Genomic DNA, 22,164 nt, shown 5'->3' with positions numbered 1-22,164 from the left:
TCGGCTAGAGATTCTCTCTCTCCCTCTGCCCCTCTCATGACTTGCATGCTCTCTCTCTCTCTCTCTCTCTCAAATAAATACATAAACAAATCTTTAAAAAAAATGGACTCTTCCCACAGCCCCTCACAGTGATTCATCACTGGTGACGGGATCCGCCAAAAAGCAAGCAGGAAACTAGAGAGAGGCTGTTGGCCATCCCTCCCACCCCCAGAAGCCAGACCAAATCTCCAACCGAAGTGTGTTCATGCAGGGAACTCCCCCAAATAGAGGCAGACCCAATGGTGGGACAAAGCACAGCAGATTTGGAGATTTCCTTTTTTCTTAATTCCTAAGGATGAGAAAGGCAAGTGAATGAGACCAGAGCAGAGCAGGGCTTTTTTGTTTGTTTGTGGAGATATTTTGTGTTGAGATATTTTGTGTTTTGTTTTCTTGTCTTGAGCAGGACAGAGTTCTCTGATATCTCTAAGAGAAAGTGGCAACCACCCTGTGGAGAAAGGAAGGGGGAGAGAGAGAAGGAAATGGGGGGGGGGGGAGGAACAGGGTGGAGGAAAGGAAACTGAAACTGACCCTGGTAGATATTTGTATAACTTTTGGCCACCGAGCACTGGAACCACACCCTCACTTCTCAGCCCCAGAAGCCAGAGTGGAGACGGGTGCTCTACGCTGGGTTGGAATTGGAAGCTGGTTTGGAGCTGGATGCAGTAACCCATGAGTCTTGATCACCTTGTGAAAAGAGGGAATTTATAGGGCTCAGTTGGATGAGCACTTGCCTTGGGCTCAGGTCATGGTCCCGGGACCCCGGGATTAAGCCCCGAATTGGGCTCCCTGCTCAGCGGTGAGTCACTTCTCCCTCTCCCTCTGCTGCTCTCCCCGTCTGTGTTCTCTCTTTCTCTGTCAAATAAATAAAATCTTTAAAAGAAAAGAGAGAATCTTTGTATAAAGGATAAGAGCAGCATATAAAAGAAAAGCATCTAACATTTTTTATGTGAATTTGTTTACTTAAAGGGGTGTGTGTGTGTGTGTGTGTGTGTGTGTTTTGTGTTGACACTGGGCAGCCAAAGGATTTGGCCATAGTGGACATTTGTTATTCTTTTTGCCTCTTAGACACTTTGCCTCTATTTGGGGGAGTTCCCTGCATGAACACACTTCGGTTGGAGAGATTGCCTCACACCGCAGACATCAGACACTCTTTCCCAGCCTCTCTTCATGCAGAGTCCACCAAACTGATGCACCGGCACTAGACTTCTGATTGTAAGATCCATCCAGAAGGTGTTCTGAGGATAACAGCACCAGCTCCACTGGGCATCCAGAGCCACCAGCAGGTAAGATCCCAGCACAGTGTGAGGGCCTTCTGGCCAGCCCACTCCTCAGGTGATCCTGGGACTGTTGTCCCAGGTACTGGGGGTCTCCTGACTGATGTCCTTCTCTTTAGTCCTGAGATGGTTCGCATTCTTCTCTATGTTGCTTTCCTGATTAAACTGGGTGGCGTCCACTGAAGTTGTTAGCAGCCAGGAATGAAATGTGCTACAAACGTATTCTTCAGAAACTCATTTGTCGTTGAACTTGACTAGTGCTTAAAATCTGACATAGTCAAGTATTTTCCTTCCAGGTACCTAGAGCTCATGCCATGCTAGGAATGGCCTTTATGAATCCAACATTATGAAAAATATTCTTCAGATGTTTTACGCTTTTATGTCTTATGTGAAAAGTGTGATTTTGCTGTTGGTTTCGGATATATTTAGTGATAGTTATTCCTTGTATTTCTAGCTTAATACAAGATTTTTTTTTAAGATTTTAATTTATTTATTTGACAGAGAGAGAGTGTAAGCAGAGGAGTGGCAGGTGGAGGCAGAGGGAGAAGCAGGCTCCCCATGGAGCAGGGAGTCCAATGTGGGGCTCGATCCCAGGACCCTGAGATCATGACCTGAGCCTAACCACTGAGCCACCCAAGCACCCTGAATATGAGTTTTTATTTAGATTTTATTAAATGACTTTAAATATTTGTTCTATGGAGGCTCATGGCAAGGGGGTAGGCCCCACGTGGGAGGAAAGGAGGGCAAGGGGACCCCTAGGGGGTGGGTTGGGGGGGCATCTGCAGCTGCTTGGGGGTCTTATAACAGCAAGGTCCCGTGTTGCCAATAGATCACAGCTGTTTGGCAAGGCTTCACAGGGCATACGAGGTAGGCAGGCCCTAAATGGTGAAAAATCTGCTTGTCTGGGCTATTTTAAAAATCACTGGATGTGTAAAAATTCGAGTTTGCTGCCAGTGGGCTTTGGAGCTAACAGATCTCAGCCTGTGGTGGAGAAATAAACAAGCCGGGCCAACAGAGGCCAAGTCCAGCCCGTTTATGCAGTGGGAGCTTAGGGACAGCCCAGGCCTGAGAGTCAGTAGATGAAGGAGTAAAGCTGCTCCTTACTTTGCCAGGCGCAGTGTTGCAGAGAGAGAGGCCCTCTGCCCGAGGAGGAGGAGAGACCAGGGAAACTGGCCGGTCCCAGGGTAGTGACGGAGAGCTGACAGTGATGATGGAGGAGGATGTGCCACGTGGATTCCACATCTGGGGACACGTGGCAGCCCAGTGCCCCACGCAGGGCACACTCCTTCCGTGGAAGCCCCCAGACGCCCCCCTGTGTCACTTTCTTTTTAATTTATCGGCATTCTCTGTATTTTCTGCATATGGGCCTTTTGTTGATCGGGAGACTGTGCAGTGATAAACACAGAGGTGGAGGCAGGAAATAGGGTGAGGCCGACTGGGCCTGGAGCCACAGGAAAGAGCTGGAACTTGGACTTGAGAACCACAGGACCAGAGTGTGGTCTTGCGCCGGCAGCCTCAGCGCTCCCTGGGACTTTGGTTAGAAAGGCAGAGCTCCATGCCCTGTCTGAGATGAGGGAAACTGAGTCATGGGGATGTGGGTACACGCTCAAGGCTGGGAAGTGCCACATCCTGGTTCTGCTCCAGGGTAAATACACTCATTCCTTTGAGGTGTTCACATAACAGGGGTTTGTGTGTGTGTGTGTGTGTGTTTTCCTGTGTGTGTGTGTGTGTTTTCCTGAGGAGAGAGCCAAAATAGTTATGCACCTCCCAGCCTGGTGTGATACATGGCTACGTAGTCACTGAGCTCTTTGTCAGCTACGCAGGTGGCACAGCAGACAGGAGTCAGACGTTCCCTGGGACCCTTGGAAACCCGGTTCAAAGGTGCCTCATCTCATCTGCCTACAATTGCAAAGTTAGAGAGAAGGTCCTAGAAGTTATGGGGACCCCTCATCGAGGCTCAGAGCAGACTAACCTTGGAGATGATGAACCTGGACTCTTCTGCTCTGCACACAGTGAGACAAGCCTGAGTAAGTACTTCACCAGACTGAACTATATACCTCCCTGGGCTGTAAAATGTGAGAAACAAAAACACACCTGCCTTACAAATATTGCTTGAGGCCACATGGGAGAAAATGCATGGGAAGGCCTGTGTGAAACACTCCATTAGTCAAGATACTGGTTTGCATGGTGATTATCATGGGTGGCAGCATCAAGAGGGATTGTGTTCTCTCTCTTTTTATTCCCCAAAGATTTTATTTATTTATTCATGAGAGACACATAGAGAGAGGCAGAGACACAGGCAGAGGGAGAAGCAGGCTCCTCGAGGGGAGCCCAATGTGGGACTCGATCCCAGGACCCCAGGATCACGCCTGGAGCCGAAGGCAGACACTCAACCACTGAGCCCCCCTGATGCCGCATGTTCTCTTTCTGATGTTTATTCTAAGCATCTGAAGCGTCTGCATTTCTTACAAGTAAAACGTGTATGTATGTAGGTTTTGAATAAAAGGCTAAAAAGATAGACAGTTTATCAGTTTCTGGGTAGACTCTAAGAAGTAAACCTAAGATATTATGAATCAAAATGTTTCTCTCTGGGCTCCTAAGAAGGGATAACATGCCAAAACATATGTATATGTAACCAGAACATAGACATTGCAAAACTGTCCCACACAGACACACTCACGATCGTCACCAACAGCTTGCAGGCGCCGCTCCGTGGCTCTATGCCTAAGGGCTGTTATGGAAAGGCTGAAGCCCACATGCTTGGCCCAGGGGTCCCTTTGTTCTATTTGAGTCTGACAACTTTGCGTACTCCTTTATGTCCAGAATGATTTCTTGAATTGTAACTATTATTTTTTAAAGGTTTTATTTTTAAGTCGTCTCCAGACCCAGTGTGGTGCTCTAACTCGCGACCCCGACCGAGATCAAGAGTTGCACGCTCTGCTGACTGAACCAGCTGGGTGCCCCTTGCAATTTAACTTCAAATATTTGTTCTTTTCATGGTTTTTAGTCTTCTCTGGGAATTCCAATTAGCAGAAGTTGGAGTTTTGCCTTTATTGCATTTTTTAAAAAGATTTTATCCTTTATTTTAGAGAGAGCACGAGCAGGGGAGGGACAGAGGGAGAGGGAGAAGCAAGCTCCCCAGTGAGCAGGAAGGATGTGGGGCTCAGTCCCAGGACCCTGAGATCACGACCTGAGCTAAAACAAAGAGTTGGACACTCAACTGACTGAACCACCCAGGCGCCTTCTTTTTTTTTTCCCCTTTTTAATTGTTCACAATCCTCATCATCTTTTGGGCAACACCTTTCTGGAGAGTGTTCTTTATCTGCCATTTGTTTCTGCTTTTGTTTTTACAGTTTCCAATTTGCCCTTGAACATATTTTTCTTATTGTGGTAAAATATGTCACATAAAATAGACCATTTTCATCATTTCTTAGATGTACAGCTCAGCAGTATTGAGTACATTCACAGTGTTCGGCCGCCATCTCCAGAACTTTCTCATCTTCCCAAAGGGAAGCTCTGTGCCCATTAGGCACCGACGTCCCTTTCGCCCCTCAGGTCCCAGCAACCACTCTTCTACCTCCCATCTTTATGAATTTGACTTCTCTCGCAACCACATACCAACGGAATCATATAATATTTGTCTTTTGTGTCTGGCTTCTTTCACTGAGCCTGATGTCTTCAAGGTTCATCCATGTTGCAGCACATGTCAGAACTTCACGGTCTTTCTGAAGGCTGGGTAATATTTCATTGTATACATTCTGCATGTCTATTCCATATCCCATATGTTTTGTTTATCCAGTCATCCATCGGTGGACATTTGGGCTGTTTCTACCCTTTTGGCCATTGTGACTGGTGCCACTATGAACATGCCAGTACAAATGTCTGCTGGAGTCCCTGCTTTCAGTTCTTTTGCATATATACCTAAAAGTGGAATTGCTAGTAATTCCATATGGTAATTCTGTTTTTAATCTTTTGGGTATCTGACGAGCCGTTGGCTGCACCATTTTACATTCCCACTAGCAGTGCACGAGTGTTTTGATTTCTCTACAATCTTGCTAACACTTGTTTTCTGTTTTTCTGGTTTTGTTTTTAATAATCTGTATCTTAACAGGCATGAGATGGTATCTCATTGTGATTTTGATTTGCATTTCCCTGATGATAAGTGACTTGAGCATCTTTTCATGGGCTTCTTGACTATTTGTATGTCTCCTCTGGAGTGACAGCTACTCAAGTCCTTTGCCCATGGGAGGCTGATTGTTTTTTGTTGTTGAGTTAATAATTTTTTTGTGTGTAGACCTTGTTTTGGTTGCCTGTTTTCATGGAACAGCTGTTTATGGGAGACTCAGATAAGGAAGAGGATAGGACTGTTCCATGCCAGGGAAACAGTTCTTTCTGATGTGGGCATTCTACATAAGTTCCTGTTTCTGTCTCCCGCAGACAGTGGAATCAGGTAGTTTTCAAACTTCACGATGCAGACTCTCTTCTCCTCTCCATTTAGAGGACAAACTGCTTCCTACAGATACGGCTGGTCTCACTGTGTTACTTCATTTAGTCCATTGATTCTTGGATCCATTCGAATTTGGTGCCAACTTGTACACTTTATTCTCATTATTTTATTTTATTTTTTAACATTTTATTTATTTATTCATGAGAGACACAGAGAGAGGCAGAGACACAGGCAGAGGGAGCAGCAGGCTCCACACAGGGAGCCCGATGTGGGACTTGATCCCCGGACCCCGGGATCACGCCCTGAGCCCAAGGCGGTGCTAAACCACCAAGCCACTTGGGCTGCCCATATTCTCACTATTTTAAAGAAGGATTTTATTTCTGCACTTTGGGAATGCCCTTCACCTTGAAAAGGGACTCCTTTCTTTCTTTCTTTCTTTCTTTCTTTCTTTCTTTCTTTCTTTCTTTCTTTCTTCTTTCTTTTCTTTCTTTCTTTCTTTCTTTCTTTCTTTCTTTCTTCTTTCTTTCTTTCTTCTTTCTTTTTTCTTTCTCTTTCTTTCTTCTTTCTTTCTTTCTTCCTTTCTTTCTTTCTTCTTCTTTCACAATTATTGGCATCATCTCTCCTTTTCCTGCCAAAGTCCTACTTATTTTTCTGGCTTTGGCATCCTTTAGAAAAATAGGAAAAATATTACCTATTTTTCATAGTTTCTTTTTTTAAAGATTTTTAAAAATTTATTTGAGAGAGAGAGAGAGCACGAGCAGGGGGACAGGCAGAAGGAGAAGTAGACTCCCCGCTGAGTAGGGAGTATTTTCCATAGTTTCTAATAGATGATGTCTGTATCCTTTCCTTGTTGCTTTTGAATAATTGCCAAGAGAAGCTGACAACTTGATCCATTCATCATCCATTTATCCAGAAGTCCAGCACCACTGCAGGATAATGGAGACAGAAAAGAAACTTCTGGGTCCCTCCCTCTACTTCCACCTTTTGGGCAACTTCCCCTGAGTTTTAGAGGCTCCCATGGTTCCATCCTTGTCTCTCTCCCTGCTTCTTGGCTCACCATCTTCCATGGATGCCATATGTTTACAAATTCCTAGGTCTGACTCCCTAGGTGCCATCTCTGGCTATTGCCCCTCTGAATGACTGTGGGGTCTGTTTTTTTTCTTTATGAGGTAAAGCTGCATCACTTCTAGCTCAGGACCCTTTGTCATCTGTAGAGAAAGAAGTGCCAAGGAGCCATCAGAGCATCCTGACTACAGCATCCCCTGGAATCTGCCCAGGCAACATTGCCCTTCCCTCAGTAGATTCTTCTGCTCACAGCACAGTCTCAACTTACAATGAGACATGCTTGAGATTGGCAAGTGACTTGGGGCCCTCAATATGAGTGATCCCAGTTCCTAAAGAGAAGGTGAGGGTCTAAGGCCTCATTTCCACTCTCTTTCCCACAAGATCCAGCTCATACCCCTCTCATGATTTGAGACATCCCATCCAGGGCCCCTTAGCTACAGGGACCATATTTTATGAACCTCAAATCAGAGTATAGATTCAGATTGAGATGCAATGTCTGCATGGGCCCCACTGATCCCTGCAACTCTCAACTGGTAGGCTTTTGTGGTGAGTTTGGAGGTCACCTTGTGTGTTCAGGAACCCAGACATGCCTGCACTGGGCCTCAGTCCAGCCACACCCATCAATCAGTGATCCTTGAAAGAGATATTAGCACAAGAGACCATGGCAATGGGAAAGCAGAACAGCACCTGTCATTCTCTGGCTTGGGCTTGAATCTCCAGAGCAGAATTCTCTGGCAATGTAGATTTCATTATGTGGTTTAACCCAAGAGAGCCTCTCTCCCTGTAAACTCAAACCCAGATCTCAGGAGCACCCTGGCCTCTGGCTGGTGAATTGGAAGTGCCCAACCAATGAGAGAAGAAGGGGGCAACACGGATAGGCCAGTACATCACTCTTGGGGGGTAGAGACAGGAAGCTGAGAGAGAGAGGGCTCGTGCATTTGTGTGGGATCCTTGAATGGAGGTGGCCACAGCCGTGGCCCCTCAGTGTTGGGGAATCTAAGTCAATCAGAGGAGGCCCTCTTTGGGAGAAGAGTTGCTACTTCCTCCCAGGTAGTATGACATTCTGAGCTCTCCCGCAAGAAGGTACATTTCTAACTACAGAAATGATATGGAGGGAATCCCTGGGTGGCTCAATGGTTTAGCACCTGCCTTCGGCCCAGAGCGTGATCCTGGAGTCCTGGGATCAAGTTCCATGTCAGGATCCCTGCATTGAGCCTGCTTCTCCCTCTGCCTGTGTCTCTGCCTCTCTCTCTATGTCTTTCATGAATAAATGAATAAAATCTTTAAAAAAAAAAAGAAATGATATGGAATATAGAATATGATGATTAATGAGACTTACCTCTAATCCTAAAGGCATAAATCACAAAGTCTCAGAGATGCTTACTAAAACTGGAAAGACATGGGCCCATCTCAAGGAGACCCAGCACTACCGGGCCTTGGTCCTGTTCACTCCCTCTCACTTTCTCCCACAAAACGAGGTAACTCATTTCCCCAAGAGCTATTTTAGGCCAGAACTGGGAAGATAGTCAGCAACAGTTCTGTTTTATTTCAATTTTTTAAAAAGGTTTTATTTAGGGGCTCCTGGGTGGTACAGCCTCTGAAGCGTCTGCCTTCAGCTCAGGTTGTGATCTCAGTGTCCTGGGATCGAGCCCCACACTGGGTTCCTTGCTCAGCCTGCTTCTCCCTGACCTTTTGCTTGCTGCTTTCCCTGCTTGTGCTCTCCCTTTTTCTGTCAGATAAATAAATAAAATAAAAAATAAATAAAAATAAAAACAGAAAAATAAAAAGATTTTGTTTGAGAGACAGAGCACAAGCAGGAGGGAGGGGCGCTAGAGGGCTTACTATTTAGCTGGAGAGTTTGTCGTGACCAGGGGGTGAGGACTAAAGATGTCTCGTTATGAAGGTGTTTTTATTTTACTGGTTTTCATTGTGAATGGAGCTCATGGTTTCTGTAACAAATCAGTAAAACGGATGATTGAAAAGTACAGGTGTAGGTCTTCCCTCCCCCCAACCTCAGCCTCTCTCCCCGAGGCTAAGCCGGCTCACCCCGGGGTATACCTCCTCCCAGAATTTTCCCCTAGTCCTAGACCACGTATAATTTTTTTGAAAATGGAGATCATGTTCTATGACTTTGTATTTATTTATTTTTTTACATAACAAATCCTGTGTCTCTTTCCAGGTCAGTTCGCATAGATTGCTTTGCTCTTTTTCCTGTCTGTAAGTCTTTCTTTTATACCAGTGTGTTTTAATGTAAACACCAATACCCTACATGGTATTTCAGACTGTTTCCATTTCTCTTGATCACCTCAAGGAACTGGTGAAGGCCTTACACACGCTTCTCTGTGTACAGAAGCCATTGTGTTTGTGTGGGATGTGAGCTTCAGCATATGCACTTCATGTTTTGAGATACTCCAAATCAGCCTTCCAAGCATTGCTCCCTGCTCCAAATAAGTGCCTCAGAATACATATTCCCCTCTCTCTCAGCAACATGGGATGCTTTTATTCTTTTCTTTTTTTTTAAGATTAATTTATTTGAGAATGAGAGAGAGGGGAGAGAGAGTGGGGGAGGGGCAGAGAGCAAGAGAAACTCAAGTGGACTCTGTGCTGAATGTGGAGTCCTACACGGGGCTTGATCCCACAACCCTAAGATCATGAGCCAAAGCCAAGTCAGATGCTTAACCGACTGTACCACCCAGGTGCCCCAGGGATGCTTTCATTCTTTTAACTTTCGCCTAAGTGGTCAACGAGATTGTTATCTTGCTGTGGTCTAGATGTGAATTTTTGGAGGCTGCTAATGATGTTAAGCATCTCTTCATATATTTATTGACCATTTGTAGTTCTTCCTCTGTGAAACATCTTTTCAAAGAACATAAGAAAAATTTGCTTTTGGAAAATGAGAACCAAAGTTGAAATATCAAGGATTTTGTTATTACCCCTAAATCTTCAAAAAAGAAGTGGTGTGGGTGGAGGATGGGGCCAGGTTTCAGGCACAGGGAGGAGACATTTACTAATCACATTAAAAACCTTTAAAAATCAAAAGCAGGGGATCCCTGGGTGGCGCAGCGGTTTGGTGCCTGCCTTTGGCCCAGGGCACGATCCTGGGGACCCGGGATCAAGTCCCGCGTCGGGCTCCCTGCATGGAGCCTGCTTCTCCCTCTGCCTGTGTCTCTTCCTCTCTCTCTCTTTCTCTGTGACTATCATGAATAAATAAATAAAATCTTAAAAATAAAATAAAATAAAAAATCAAAAGCATCCCATGAAGATGTGGCAAACATAAGAAAATCTACAAGTTCTTTTAAGCTTCCAGAAAACAAGCAATTCTCACATCATATGAATTGCCTCAGAAACAGAAAGTGCAGTATGTATTGAGTGTATCCTATGAAATGAATGAATATAACACTAATAATAAGCCTTGATTACATGAAAAGAAAACTATAACTCAATATTTATGACCCTAAGATGAACATATTGAATGCAGTAGGGAATATACATCTGTAGCATAGTTACAGAGATCTGCAACGAGCAAGTTGGGGTTTTCACGGAATATAAGGACAATTCGATATATGGAAATTTGTGCATGCAATACACTATATTCATGGGATAAATAGTAAAGAAATTATGATCATCTCCTTAGAGTCTGAAAATAACCCTACTAAAAATATTTAAATATAGAAATAAAACATAAACTTTAACATGATGAAGAGCAGTTTTTGTAAAACAGCTGGCAACGGTGAAATACTAGAGCCAGTTTCATAACATTAAATACATTAAATTACATAAAAACATTTATTTTAATTTTTACTTATTTATGATAGTCACACAGAGAGAGAGAGAGGCAGAGAGAGAAGCAGGCCCCATGCACTGGGAGCCCAATGTGGGATTCGATCCCGGGTCTCCAGGATTGCGCCCTGGGCCAAAGGCAGGCACCAAACCGCTGCACCACCCAGGGATTCATTAAATAATTGAAGAATTCAAGCTAACCCAACAAGGCATGGAACCAAAATAAGAAAAATCAGTATTGAAAAAATAAGAAAGCAACCTCGCATTATGTATTCATGAAACATTCATTCAATAACTATTATAATCAGTAAAACTTCTGAAGCACAGAGGAGTGTTAAACATGAATAATATTTCTATATAGAGTAACAAAGCGAGTTAGGAAACACGACATTGAAAGATACTATTCCTAATAGCACCAAAACAATTTGAGGTACATAGGAAATAAGGGAATACAAAACGCAAAGAGGCAACAATTCTTTCATTTTTCAAAGAAAAATGAAAACAGAGCTGCTGGGAAGCCATCCGGTGCTGCTGGGCAGGAAAGTAGCAGGTCCTTGTATTTAATCAGGAATCTATCCTGAGCCTCCTCAATGACCCATATCTATATACACATACTACACTTACTATGACAGCAGGAAACATCCTTTATAAAGTTGAACTAGAAACACAAATAGCTCCTGGCCCCTGCAGGGGAGCTCCTGCACCCAGAAAGCAGAGGGGGACACAGGAGCCCATCACCGGCCCTGTTACTGCCAGAGCCGCCACAGTGGACCGGATGGGGTTGGTGGCATTATACATGGAAGGACTCATATGAATGACAAAAATATGAAGCCCCCGAAGTGCCACAATAAGGGATCGTTTCTATAAACATGAAGGTACACATGAAATAGCATGGAGCAGCCGTGTGGACAATAGTATAGTTTAACTATAACACATATAGACACGGCATGTTATTAAAAACCTGTAGAAAAGAATATGCATTTGAAAATAACGGGAAGTAAATGAACAAAATCGATAGTTATGTTATGGTACTAGTGGGGGCAATCTTCGTTAAATTACACGGAAATATATTTGGGGACAACTGGGTGGCTCGGTGGTTGAGCGTCCACCTTCGGGGCTCGGTGGTTGAGCGTCCACCTTCGGCTCAGGTTGTGATCCCAGCACCCTGGGATCCCGCATCGGGCTCCCTGAAGGGAGCCTGCTTCTCCCTCTGCCTGTGTCTCTGCCTCTCTGTGTCTCTCATGAATAAATAAAAAATCTTAAAAAAAAAAAAAAAGGAAATATATATTTAAAGTGATTTTTGAGCCAGAAGAAAAGCTTCAACATAAGAGTCTTTAAATAAGCATAAGGGTGCCACACTGCCTGTGGAGGGAGGAAAATCATCTTCCCTCTACCCTTCTGAGTTCTTAGCCCAAGGCCCTGTAATAAAAGATTAACAAGACGAAAACGAACAGAAGTTTATCAACATGTATAGCTCATGTACATGTGGGAGTGATCCAGGGGACAAATGAGTAATTCCCGGGTGTGGCTTAGAATTCAATCTTAAATACCAATTTAATAGAAAAGGGGGTAGGAGAGCAGGAGGTAGGTCTCTTAGGGGGGAGTAAATGCTTTCTGGGAAAGACCAATGGGCCCTAATAAGAACAGGCAGGAGGTATGATGGTTTGTGACAGAGTGTGTCTGGGTGCTGACTTCCAGCCTTCTCTCCTGGGAGAAGAGGCTGCTGACACTCCCAGGGGTGGCGATCTGTGACAATTGAGCTCTTTTTGGAGGATCTGTTTTTAGGCAGATGAGGGGAGTTCATAGAAAGCCTCTCCCTGCATTTACTGTATTTCGAGTGCCTTCAGCTCAAAATAAGCAATATCCCAAAGCAGCATGTCTCACAGTGACATTTTCTGTCACCTTTCACCTACCTGGTTAAAACAACTAACCAGCCAATGAACTCATGGCTACGGAGGTTTAAGCAGAGACTGGACAACCCTGCCAGGATTGTAGATTGTGATAAAAATAACATGACTTTGATCATCTTTGTGATTGTCATTGGGTTATTGGATGATTATCGGAAGACTTGGTGACTTAACATGTAATATCACAATTTGAAAAGCCCTTCACTAATCTGCTTTGCCACTAGAAACCTAAGAGGTCACCAGTTTCACCAATTGTTTGGTTAAAATCATTAGGCCAAAAGGATGTGAAATTTTCCGGACATTAAGATTTTTTATGTATCCTAACCTTGATTTTTTTTTATCCCCAATGTTATAACTAGATAGTCCACTTTTGTGGCCCATCATCAAACATTTTCGGGACAATATGACTAGAGAAGAAATGCACTACATACTCTTTGATGCAAAGGCTTGGGAGATGCTGGTGCAGAGAAGTGGTCTGGACAGGTAATCCTAGAACGGTGATGTGGCGGGGAAATCCCCAGAACGTGCGAACGTGAGGGCAGGAGTTTGGGCAGATGTGCTCGGGGCCCAAATCCCAGCCTCTAGAATAGCGTCTGGCACAGACCTGACTCCCAGGATATTTGAATGGGGGAAGGAAATCTGATTGTTAATATCCCAGATTCTGTTACTAGGCTGTTGCCAGTTGGTAGGGCAAATGTGCTCCATCCAAGTTGGCTGAAGAGCTGGTCATGCTGTCTCGTGTACCGCCCTTTGCCATTGGAAATGGGGTGGGGGGGAGGATTTACACATCCTCATAAAACATTTTCTTAGGAAAGCAAATTTAAAACCTTTGATTAAAACCTTTGGTAAGCACATTAATAGGTGCCGAGGTCCCCGGCCTCTTGGCCGATGGATTCCTAGAAGCAGAATTGGTTTCCTTTTCTCCCTCCTTGCTCATGTCACCAGAACGTTGAGGCCTTGAGACCCAAACTCCTGGGACTCCTCTTCACAGCCTCTGCCTGGGCATCTGGGGTCTCTGGTAGCGCCGGGCTGCAGCCTTCTACGGGCTGGGATGGAGCCTGCAGCCGGCCTAGCAGAGGCCCAAGTGTCCGTAAGTCCTACAAAATGAGCTGCAGGGCCTTCCCCAAGCTCTTGGTGGTAAAATCTTCCTGAGACATGCAAACTGCAGTTGCCCACTCTTTTAGGACGGGAGCAGTCCATTCCACGCACCTCTGACCTAGGCCCAGCCCCCCCCCCCTTATCCGCCCCTCTTCACTCGTCAGAGCCCCACTCAGTAATCCCCAGGATCGCTCAGAACAAAGCCCCTCACCTTGGCTGCTGGTGGCTGAGCCCAACTTGGACCACCGTTGATTAGGCCGCTTCCACTGTGCCTGCACCCCGGCCGGTCTCCCCACTCTGGGGGAGGCAGAAAGGTGGTTTTCCCTTTCTCGAGGCAATAGTGACCTCAACCAGCAGGTGAGGCCAACTAGAGGCTTCTGGGAAGCTGGCGTCCTGTGCTCTTACCCTGCTTCCATCACACACTGGATCGTCTCGTAGGAGAGTCCCCTCACCCAGGGAGGCCAGCGGCCTGCCCAGTGACGGAGGCTTGGGCCCACTGACGGAGCACAGGTGGCAGCTGGCCACTGGCCTTCTCGGTGGACCTGCAGGGAGCATCACGGGTCAATGCAGCATTCGTTCTCAGAGCCCAGATATGTGTCGAGATGCTCCTGTGAAAGCAGTCTGGCCACTCTCCCAGCTATGGCAGGGGCCTGGACGCCTCTTCGCCACCTCTGCCCAGATGAGCTGGGGAGCCTTCTGCTTCTAACTCTAAGATTTGGGTTGGAGGTGGGCTGAACTTTTGGGTTATGGAGATGTCCCAAAGAAAACTCTAAGTAAGTCTTTGTTAAAGAGCAACGTGGTGACAGGGAAGGATATCCGAGGCCTCCTGCCACTTCCCTGGACGGGGGTCAGTTGGCTGGTCCACCTGAGGCTGCTGATGGCCTTGCTCAGGGAGCAGAGGACTCAAGCCATTGTCAACAATTCCTTTTTGGATGCCTTGGGGCTGCTTGGCCTTGGTGTGGTTTTCCCATGAGCCCTGCCGTCTTTGCCAAAGCCCAGTATCCCTGGAGCCTGTGCCTGGTCTGCGGTAGGTACTCAAGTTGGACAGACCGGAACACACCTAAGGGTCATACAAATCATACAAAACAGGGATTCTGTTTTGTGCTGTCGGCCTCTGGTTACAGCGTCCCGCATGGCCCACTTGTGTCCACTTGGGAAGCCCCCAATCCAGCAGTGATTCTGAAACATAGTGCTTGTGGAACTCTGCTGTTCCAGGAGCTAGACCAAACTGATTCCGCAGGAAAATGGAATGATGGTGGTCTTTTCTCCAAAATGTAAGAGACATTTGAGTTAATGGGGGGAATTTTCTGAGTTGTACATTTTTCCATTCTTCATCAGTTCTTCTGAAGACTACCTGCTTCTCCCACTTGTCTGTGAAAAGAGTAGAAGCTGCTGTGTCTAAGCATGACCACTCTTGTTAGAAATCCACTTTCAGTTTCCAAAATGACACAAAACTGTCAAACCAACTGGCAAACAATGAGCCCTCCTCTATGGAAGACTTCATATTTCGGGTCCCCTTGGAGGGTCTCCCTCCTTTTTCTTTGGAAGTGTAGGTTACTTTTGTTAATTTTCTGAATTAATTCTAATACACACCCATGATACAAAACCTCAAAGGAACAGAGAGGCAAACAGTAAAAAGGAAATCTCCCTCAAAGCTTTTCCCCGCTCCCCAGCTCTTTTCCACAGAAGCAACCACAATTTCCAGGTGGATCCACCCCTGCCTTTTTAAAAAGTTTTTTAAAGATTTATTTATTTATTTATTTATTTATTTATTCATTTATTTATTAGACACATAGAGAGAGGCAGAGACACAGGCAGAGGGAGAAGCGGGCTCCTCGAGGGGAGCCTGATGAGGGACTCGATCCCAGGACCTTGGGATCATGCCCTGAGCCGAAGGCAGATGCTCAACCACTGAGCCACCCAGGCGCCCCCAAACAGATCCCCTTTTAACATAGAAAAGGAAAATCAAGCCATCTTCTCTATAGGTTGTTAGGACTCTTATCTCACAAGCTGTTATATATTCATAAGTTATATATGTATGTGCATATATATATAGATTCATTAAGAAAATATTATAAAAGTCAGGAATGCTCTTAGGGCTTATTGTATTCATCACATTACTCTCCATATCAGCCAGAGGAGAGCTGCCCATGGGTGAAAAGACTAGGAAGCCAGTCTGGACGTGCAGAGGGACTGCTTCAACTGTGTGACACACGGTCACCTAGGGGTTCCGGCCACAGAGAGGGACCCTCTCTCACGATGCTCCCACATTGTACCTTAATTCTCAGGGCCCTGCTCCCTGTATGTGTCAGAGAACTCAGATGACCTAGAAGTTTTTAGCTTACTGGTGAGAGTTGGAAAAATAATTCCAGAGGAGGAGAAATAATCACATGATGTGGACTGTCCACAGGGATGAGGCCAACATACTGTACCATATGCTGATGGAAGAGCTGATGCAAAATAAGGAAGCATCCATGCTGGAAAACCTATCGGAGGAGGAAAAAATATTTCTCTTCTGGTTTCCCTTGCAGAAGAATAATCTGAAAAAGAATATCAGAGAACTCCACGCTCTCGCAGACCAAGTTGATGCAAAGCATAAGATGCTCACCAAGACCAGCCTGGTGGCCAGCTCCTCAGGCACTGTCTCTGGAGTCATGAGCATCTTGGGTTTTGCCCTGGCACCCGTGACAGTAGGGGGGAGTCTGATGCTCTCAGCAGCTGGGCTGGGCCTGGGGGTAGCAGCCGTTGCCACCAACACGTTGACGAGTATCTTAGAAAGGAACAGCAATTCGGCAGCCAGAGACAGAGCCAGCAGACTGGTGCCTGTTCCAGCCATGACGGTACATGATAGCTCTGAAGAAAGGGGGTGCTCTGAAATCAGTGCTGCTTTGTTGTGTATTGATAAGTGTGTCAGAGCCTTCAAGAACCTCAAGGAACTTCGGGCCTACCAGATGGCCAAAGCCAACTCTGGCTTCATGGCCAAGGTCAATAAATTCATGGCCATGGGCCATATCCCCTTCTGGAGGACGGGAGGACTGCAGAGAGCTGTTGGAGCCTCGGTTATGCCCATGACCAAAGTTGCCCGACTGCTGGGTGCTGCTGGGGCTGGCCTCTCCCTTATGCAGGACTTGAGAAGCCTCCAGCAGAGCTGGACGCACCTGGAGGAGGGAGCAAAGGCCGAGACTGCTGAGGAGCTGAGGGCCGTTGCCGGGGCGCTGGAGCAGGAACTGGACCAGCTCACCCAGCGCTACGAGCTGATCATCTGGCGGCAGGGCCAGCTGAAGAGCCCGCTCCTGAGTCAGGAGGTAGGAAAGGGTGCTCAGGGCCCATGTGGTCACGGTCCCCCGGAGCATCTGGGGCGCTGAATAGGTAGATGCATCAGCAGATGTATGATCAGAGCTTTATGCAGAGAGGACAGTCCCCACACCCCTCAGCTAAACCAGGCCCCTCCTGTTCTCTCCAGAATCCCTTCTTTCTCTCTCAAAGTGCTGATCAGCACTCTTCTGAAATCACCCATTTCGTGTAGGTATCACTGTCTGTCTGTCCTCCCGTCCGGTGTACCTACTGGGAGGGCAGGGATGTGGCCCCAGCACCCAGCAGGGCTGGGCACACTGCAGGGGGGGCCACAGACGGGGCTCGAATGGCACGAGGGCGGCATCCCAGGATACAGGTGACGTTTCAGATGAGTTGGGAAAGGATGTGTATTTGAAAAACAGTTTCTATTTCTAGACTCTCTTATTTAGGGACATTAAATATGCAGCTGTAGAAACTGAAAACCACTCCCAGGAAAAATAAGGAGAATTTCAAAACTCCTGTTTAATTTTACAGGAAGTATGGATTAGGACTGGGTAGCAGGGCCACTGCCTGGGATCCTGGAAAGGGACACACCAGCCTTTGCTGACGGTGTGAAGGTTCATAATCATAAATTCTTTTTTTTTTTAAGATTTTATTTATTTACTCATGAGAGACACAGAGAGAAAGGCAGAGACACAGGCAGAGGGAGAAGCAGGCTCCCTGCAGGGAGCCCGATGCAGGACTCGATCCCAGAACTCCAGGCTCACACCCTGAGCCAAAGGCAGACACTCAACCACTGAGCCACCAAGGCGTCCCTCATAATCATAAATTCATTCATTCATTCATTCATTCATTTGTTCGTTTGACAGATTTTAATTAACTGAGGATCATGCCAGGGACCCAGGACTTAAACAAGTATTTCCAAACTTGTCTGCAAGTTGGAATTGCCTGGGAAAATTCAACAACTACTGATGAGTGGACAGGTCCTATGTGTCTCCAGGGACTGGGATTTCATTGATCTGGGGTATGGCCTGGTTTTGGGGAGTTTTAAAGGATCTCCTGTTAATTCTATTGTGCAGTTGAGGTTGGGAATCACTGCTTAAGGCGTGAGGGGTTCTTACTCTAGCAAGAGTATTGCTATTAAATTGGTATTTATTAAACCTTTAGTCTGGGTACCTATTCTCCCTTCTTAATGACTGAGGGCAGATTTGGGGGTAAACTATGAAACACTAGGATTCATATCCTTTTTTTTTTTTTTTAAGAATTTTATTTATTTATTCACGAGAGACACAGAGAGGGAGAGAGAGAGGCAGAGACACAGGCAGAGGGAGAAGCAGGCTCCATGCCCGATGCAGAGCTCCATCTTGGGACTCCAGGATCACGCCCTGGGCCAAAGGAGGGCGCTAAACCGTTGAGCCACCCAGGGATCCCCTAGGATTCATATCCTAAAGGGCCTGGCCTGCCTTCCCCCTTGCCTGTCACAGAGTACAAGCTCAGGTCAGCTTGAGGGAAGACACAGTCTCTGTTCTAACGGCCATGGGGACCCAGCAAGAGAGACCCAGACAAGCCATTAACGAGAAAGAGAGGTAAACGGTAGGACACGAAGATAATGGGGTATGGCAGGGGCCGCTCCAGGCTCTCACACCTGCGGGGTGGGCAGACTGCGGGGAGGGAAGCTGATGCCTCCAAGCGTTCCTGGGCTTGTGTCTTTGCCACTCACCTCCCTGAGCCCTGTGCGCACCCCGGCTGGTGCATTTGCAGCCCGGGGGGGGGGGGGGGGTCGTTCGCGAAGCTGGTAGATGCACAGACTCTCACTGAGCACCTCTGTGCCCTGCAGCACGCTAGGCCCGGCCGCGCACGGGACACACAAGGATGGGGCACGGGAAGCAAAAATGCCACCAATGCCAGCTCCTGCATGTCTAGACGCCCAGGGGCCAACCTTCGGGAAGGTCCCAATGGTTGGTGCCACGGAAGTGAGTAAACTTACTCCTTTTCCCTTTCCGCTGGACCTTGTCTAGCTGCCTCCAGGGAACCCCGGTTTAGCAGAGGCAAAATACAAGTCTCCCACTACGAAAACTCCGGGTCGGGAGATTTCTGCTTGCAACGATTGAATGATGATAGAAGGAAGACCTGCAGGGGCCCAGGACAATCCCTGGGGACTCCAGAAACGCTTGGGTTGGGAAGGAAGTTTCTGAGAGACAGGATTTTCTGTGTGAACAGATGGGCTTGGAGGCCAAGAAGGCCTAAATATTCATGCTAATTTAGGCTGAGCTTGGGCCACATTTAGAATACCTCTTTTCCGATTTTTTTAAATTAATTATTTATTTATTTTTAAAGATTTTATTTCTTTATTCATGAGAGACACACACACACACACACACACACACACACACACACACAGAGACAGGCAGAGGGAGAAGCAGGCTCCATGCAGGGAGCCCGACCTGGGACTCCATCCTGGGTCTCCAGGATCACGCCCTGGGCTGAAGGTGGCGCTAAACCGCTGAGCCACCTGGGCTGCACCTAAACCTCTTTATTTTAAAATAAACTGTGCTTGGAGCACCCAGCTGGCTCAGTTGGTATAGCATGTGACTTGATCTCGGGATTGTAAATTCCAGCCCCTCTTTGGGTGTAGACATTACCGAAAATGAAATCTTAAAATAAACTCTGATTTGTAACTCCTTCTCCCCTTCACCTCTGCCCTTACCCCTTCTCTCATCAGCCCAGACTCAGGGGTCTTTGGCCTGCAGTCCATTTCTCACGCCCAGATTCGACCTCCATCCCCAGAGCCCTGCAAAGAAGAGTCAGAGATTTGTGAAAGGATGTTACTGAAAGTTATCCCTTCATGCTGCAGAATTTATAGTTGTGACAAACTGGACACGGTTAACATGGTCCAGCGCTAGGAGACTGGTCAAAGACACCTGTTCCTCCACTTGAGAGAACTTTAGGTTACGTACCTAACCTATTAAAAAGGTGTTCCCAAGAGCCAGTCATTGGATTAGTATGGAAAACATCTATGCCAACTTTGGTGAGAAAAGCAGGATAAAAGTGCCATATACACTTGTTCACCTCGTATCTAAGCGGGGGAGACAGAGTAAGGCCCCCGGCAGCCCCCTCTATCTGGAGGGGATGTGGTTATGTTTTCCTTCTTTCCGCCTGTCTATACTTGTCAAGTTTTCTATTAGGCGCACTACTGTTTTATGAAATGGAAAGAATAGATGATAAGTATTGACATCAAAATAACAGATTTGTTTTACAAAGGAAGACCAACCGCTAGTCTTTGGGTCTTAATTTAGTTTCTTAAATCACTTGAATGAACACAGCCTCCTCCTCACCACTGAATGAAACCATAGTGGGAAGAGAAGGAAACTGTTTTCTGGGAAGACTGGTTCCCATGATGTTAGCAATGGCTGGAGACCCAGAAAGTCTAAGTCTTTTGGGTTCTTGGACCCAATTCCAATGGATGTGTATGTGTGTGTGACCAACACAGTAAGGTGGCAAATGCTTGACTGTTCTACTGTAAGAAGAGCCTAGGCTAACATAACTGACTTATGACCCTGTTTTGCAGAAGTTGACCAACTACCAGAGTGGCTAAGATGGGAGTAATCCAGGAAGGATTCTCGAAACTGTGCAGAAGGGACCGGGAGTGAACAAAAGTTATCCCTGTGAGTGAGGACACACTCCGAGGTCTCCCTGAATTCGTCATGCTTACATTCTTGAACATGTATCCCATGAAGAGATATGCTTGCTCAGAAAGGAAGCCACCTGCATTTCCCTATATCCAGTTAGCATAGTTCACTCAACATACATGCTGACCACTTGTCCTTACACATGCCCAACCTCCAACCCTCTGGGTAGCAGTTCTGAGGCTTGTTTAGTTGTCTCGTGAATAAACTCTTTCCTTGATGCATAATCCATGTCTCAGTGACTGGCTGTGCTGTGCACCGGATAGAACTCGGGTTCGGTTCCACATGTGTATGCACTGGGGGAGGCCTCCACACACCCACAGGCAATTCTGTGTAACCAGCAGTGGTCCAAGAATTCAGTCCAATTCTGACATTATCTACTAGGGAGATGGCATCTCATTCCAAGGTGAGGGTTCAGTCCCATGAGAACACCTTCCACTTCAGAGGCCAGTCACAACCCCAAGTTGTTCTCTGTGCTTCTGACTAACTGGCTTTCAATCAGAGGCTCTCACAAATCCCTTCTTGGATTTGATTAATTTGCTACAGTAGCTCACAGAACTCAAGAAAACCCATTCACTCACAAGATTGCTGACTTATTAAAAAGGAAATTAAAGAATATGAATCGGCAGCCAGATGAACACATACATAGGGCAAGAACCTGAACAAAGAGGCTTCTGTTCTTGCTGAAGTTTGGGGCCCAGCATGGTGGCACATGGAAGTGTTCTGGTTCCCTGACCTGGAAGGTCTCTGAACCCTCTCCTTTTTGGGATTTTATGGAGGTTTCATTATAGAGGCTTTGGCCATTGGTTGATTCAAACTTTAGCCTCTCTTCCTTCCCAGGAAATCAGGGGGTAAGGCTGAAAGTTCCAACCCTCTGTTCATGGTTGGTTCCCCTAATAACCAGCCCCCATCCTTGGGTATTTCCCAAAGTCACCTTGTGAATGTCAACTCAGCTGTGGTGGACTCACCACGTGCTGTGAACAAGTCACTCATGCCGCCTTGAAGTCTCTGAAGTGTTTTCAGGAACTGAGGACAAGAAACCAAATATTATAACACAAGGTGTACCCATTGCTCTTATTAGTCAGGAAATTTCAAGGGTTTTTGAGAGCTGTGAGCCAGGAATTGTAGATGAAGACCAAATATATGAAAAGTATATTTTGGTCATCTGAATGAATGACCGAATATATATATATCTTATAAATCACAGTATTGCTCTTACATAGACCCCAATCTGTTCATCCATCCATATCATCTATCCATCTGTCCATCTATGCACCACTCATCTACTCATCCTTCCATCCATCCATCCATCTTATCTAATCATCTGTCCATCTATCCATTCAATCATCCATCTACCCACCCACCCATCCAGATACTCACTGAATACCTACCATGTGAGAGGCACTTTTCTAAGTAGTTGGGGTAAAACAATGAACAAAACACAACCCTACCTTCATGGGGTTTATATTCTCATGGTGGGAGAGGCAGATAAGAAACACAATAAAGTAAATCATACAGTGTAATATAAAGTAATGGATGTTAGGGAGAAAAATAAATCTGGGAAGGAGGATACA

At 46.2% G+C, this 22,164-nt stretch overlaps 1 protein-coding gene across 7 annotated transcripts; it reads left to right on the top strand.

Moving 5' to 3' along the window:
• The first annotated feature begins 586 nt into the window (after positions 1-586).
• APOL5 (apolipoprotein L5) lies at positions 587-20,817 on the top strand. 7 transcript variants are annotated; one of them, XM_038550720.1, is made up of 8 exons: positions 588-835; positions 1,105-1,322; positions 3,129-3,340; positions 9,005-9,042; positions 12,872-12,995; positions 16,021-16,915; positions 18,742-18,877; positions 20,473-20,817. In XM_038550720.1, the coding sequence occupies exons 5-8, from the start codon at positions 12,916-12,918 to the stop codon at positions 20,508-20,510; spliced, it is 1,149 nt and encodes a 382-aa protein (XP_038406648.1). In that variant the 5' UTR covers positions 588-835; positions 1,105-1,322; positions 3,129-3,340; positions 9,005-9,042; positions 12,872-12,915; the 3' UTR covers positions 20,511-20,817. The 7 variants fall into 7 exon arrangements, with proteins under 7 accessions (XP_038406649.1, XP_038406648.1, XP_038406650.1 ...); XM_038550719.1 differs by lacking the exon at positions 9,005-9,042 and having other exon boundaries at positions 589-835; positions 3,137-3,340; XM_038550718.1 differs by lacking the exon at positions 9,005-9,042 and having other exon boundaries at positions 589-835.
• Positions 20,818-22,164: the final 1,347 nt, after the last annotated feature.

Source organism: Canis lupus, chromosome 10 (genome assembly GCF_011100685.1).
Source record: "Canis lupus familiaris isolate Mischka breed German Shepherd chromosome 10, alternate assembly UU_Cfam_GSD_1.0, whole genome shotgun sequence".
NCBI classification, from domain to species: domain Eukaryota; kingdom Metazoa; phylum Chordata; class Mammalia; order Carnivora; family Canidae; genus Canis; species Canis lupus.
This window is presented reverse-complemented; position numbering and strand designations above follow the sequence as displayed.

What these genes read in the sequence shown, in the direction of transcription:
- APOL5 (XM_038550719.1), top strand. Translation starts at nt 3,250, where the DNA reads ATGGGGACCCCTCATCGAGGCTCAGAGCAGACTAACCTTGGAGATGAT. An exon ending in ACACAGTGAGACAAGCCTGA is followed by an intron (nt 3,341 to 12,871) that starts GTAAGTACTTCA and finishes TGTTATAACTAG; the next exon opens with ATAGTCCACTTTTGTGGCCC. An exon ending in CAATGGTTGGTGCCACGGAA is followed by an intron (nt 18,878 to 20,472) that starts GTGAGTAAACTT and finishes CCTGTTTTGCAG; the next exon opens with AAGTTGACCAACTACCAGAG.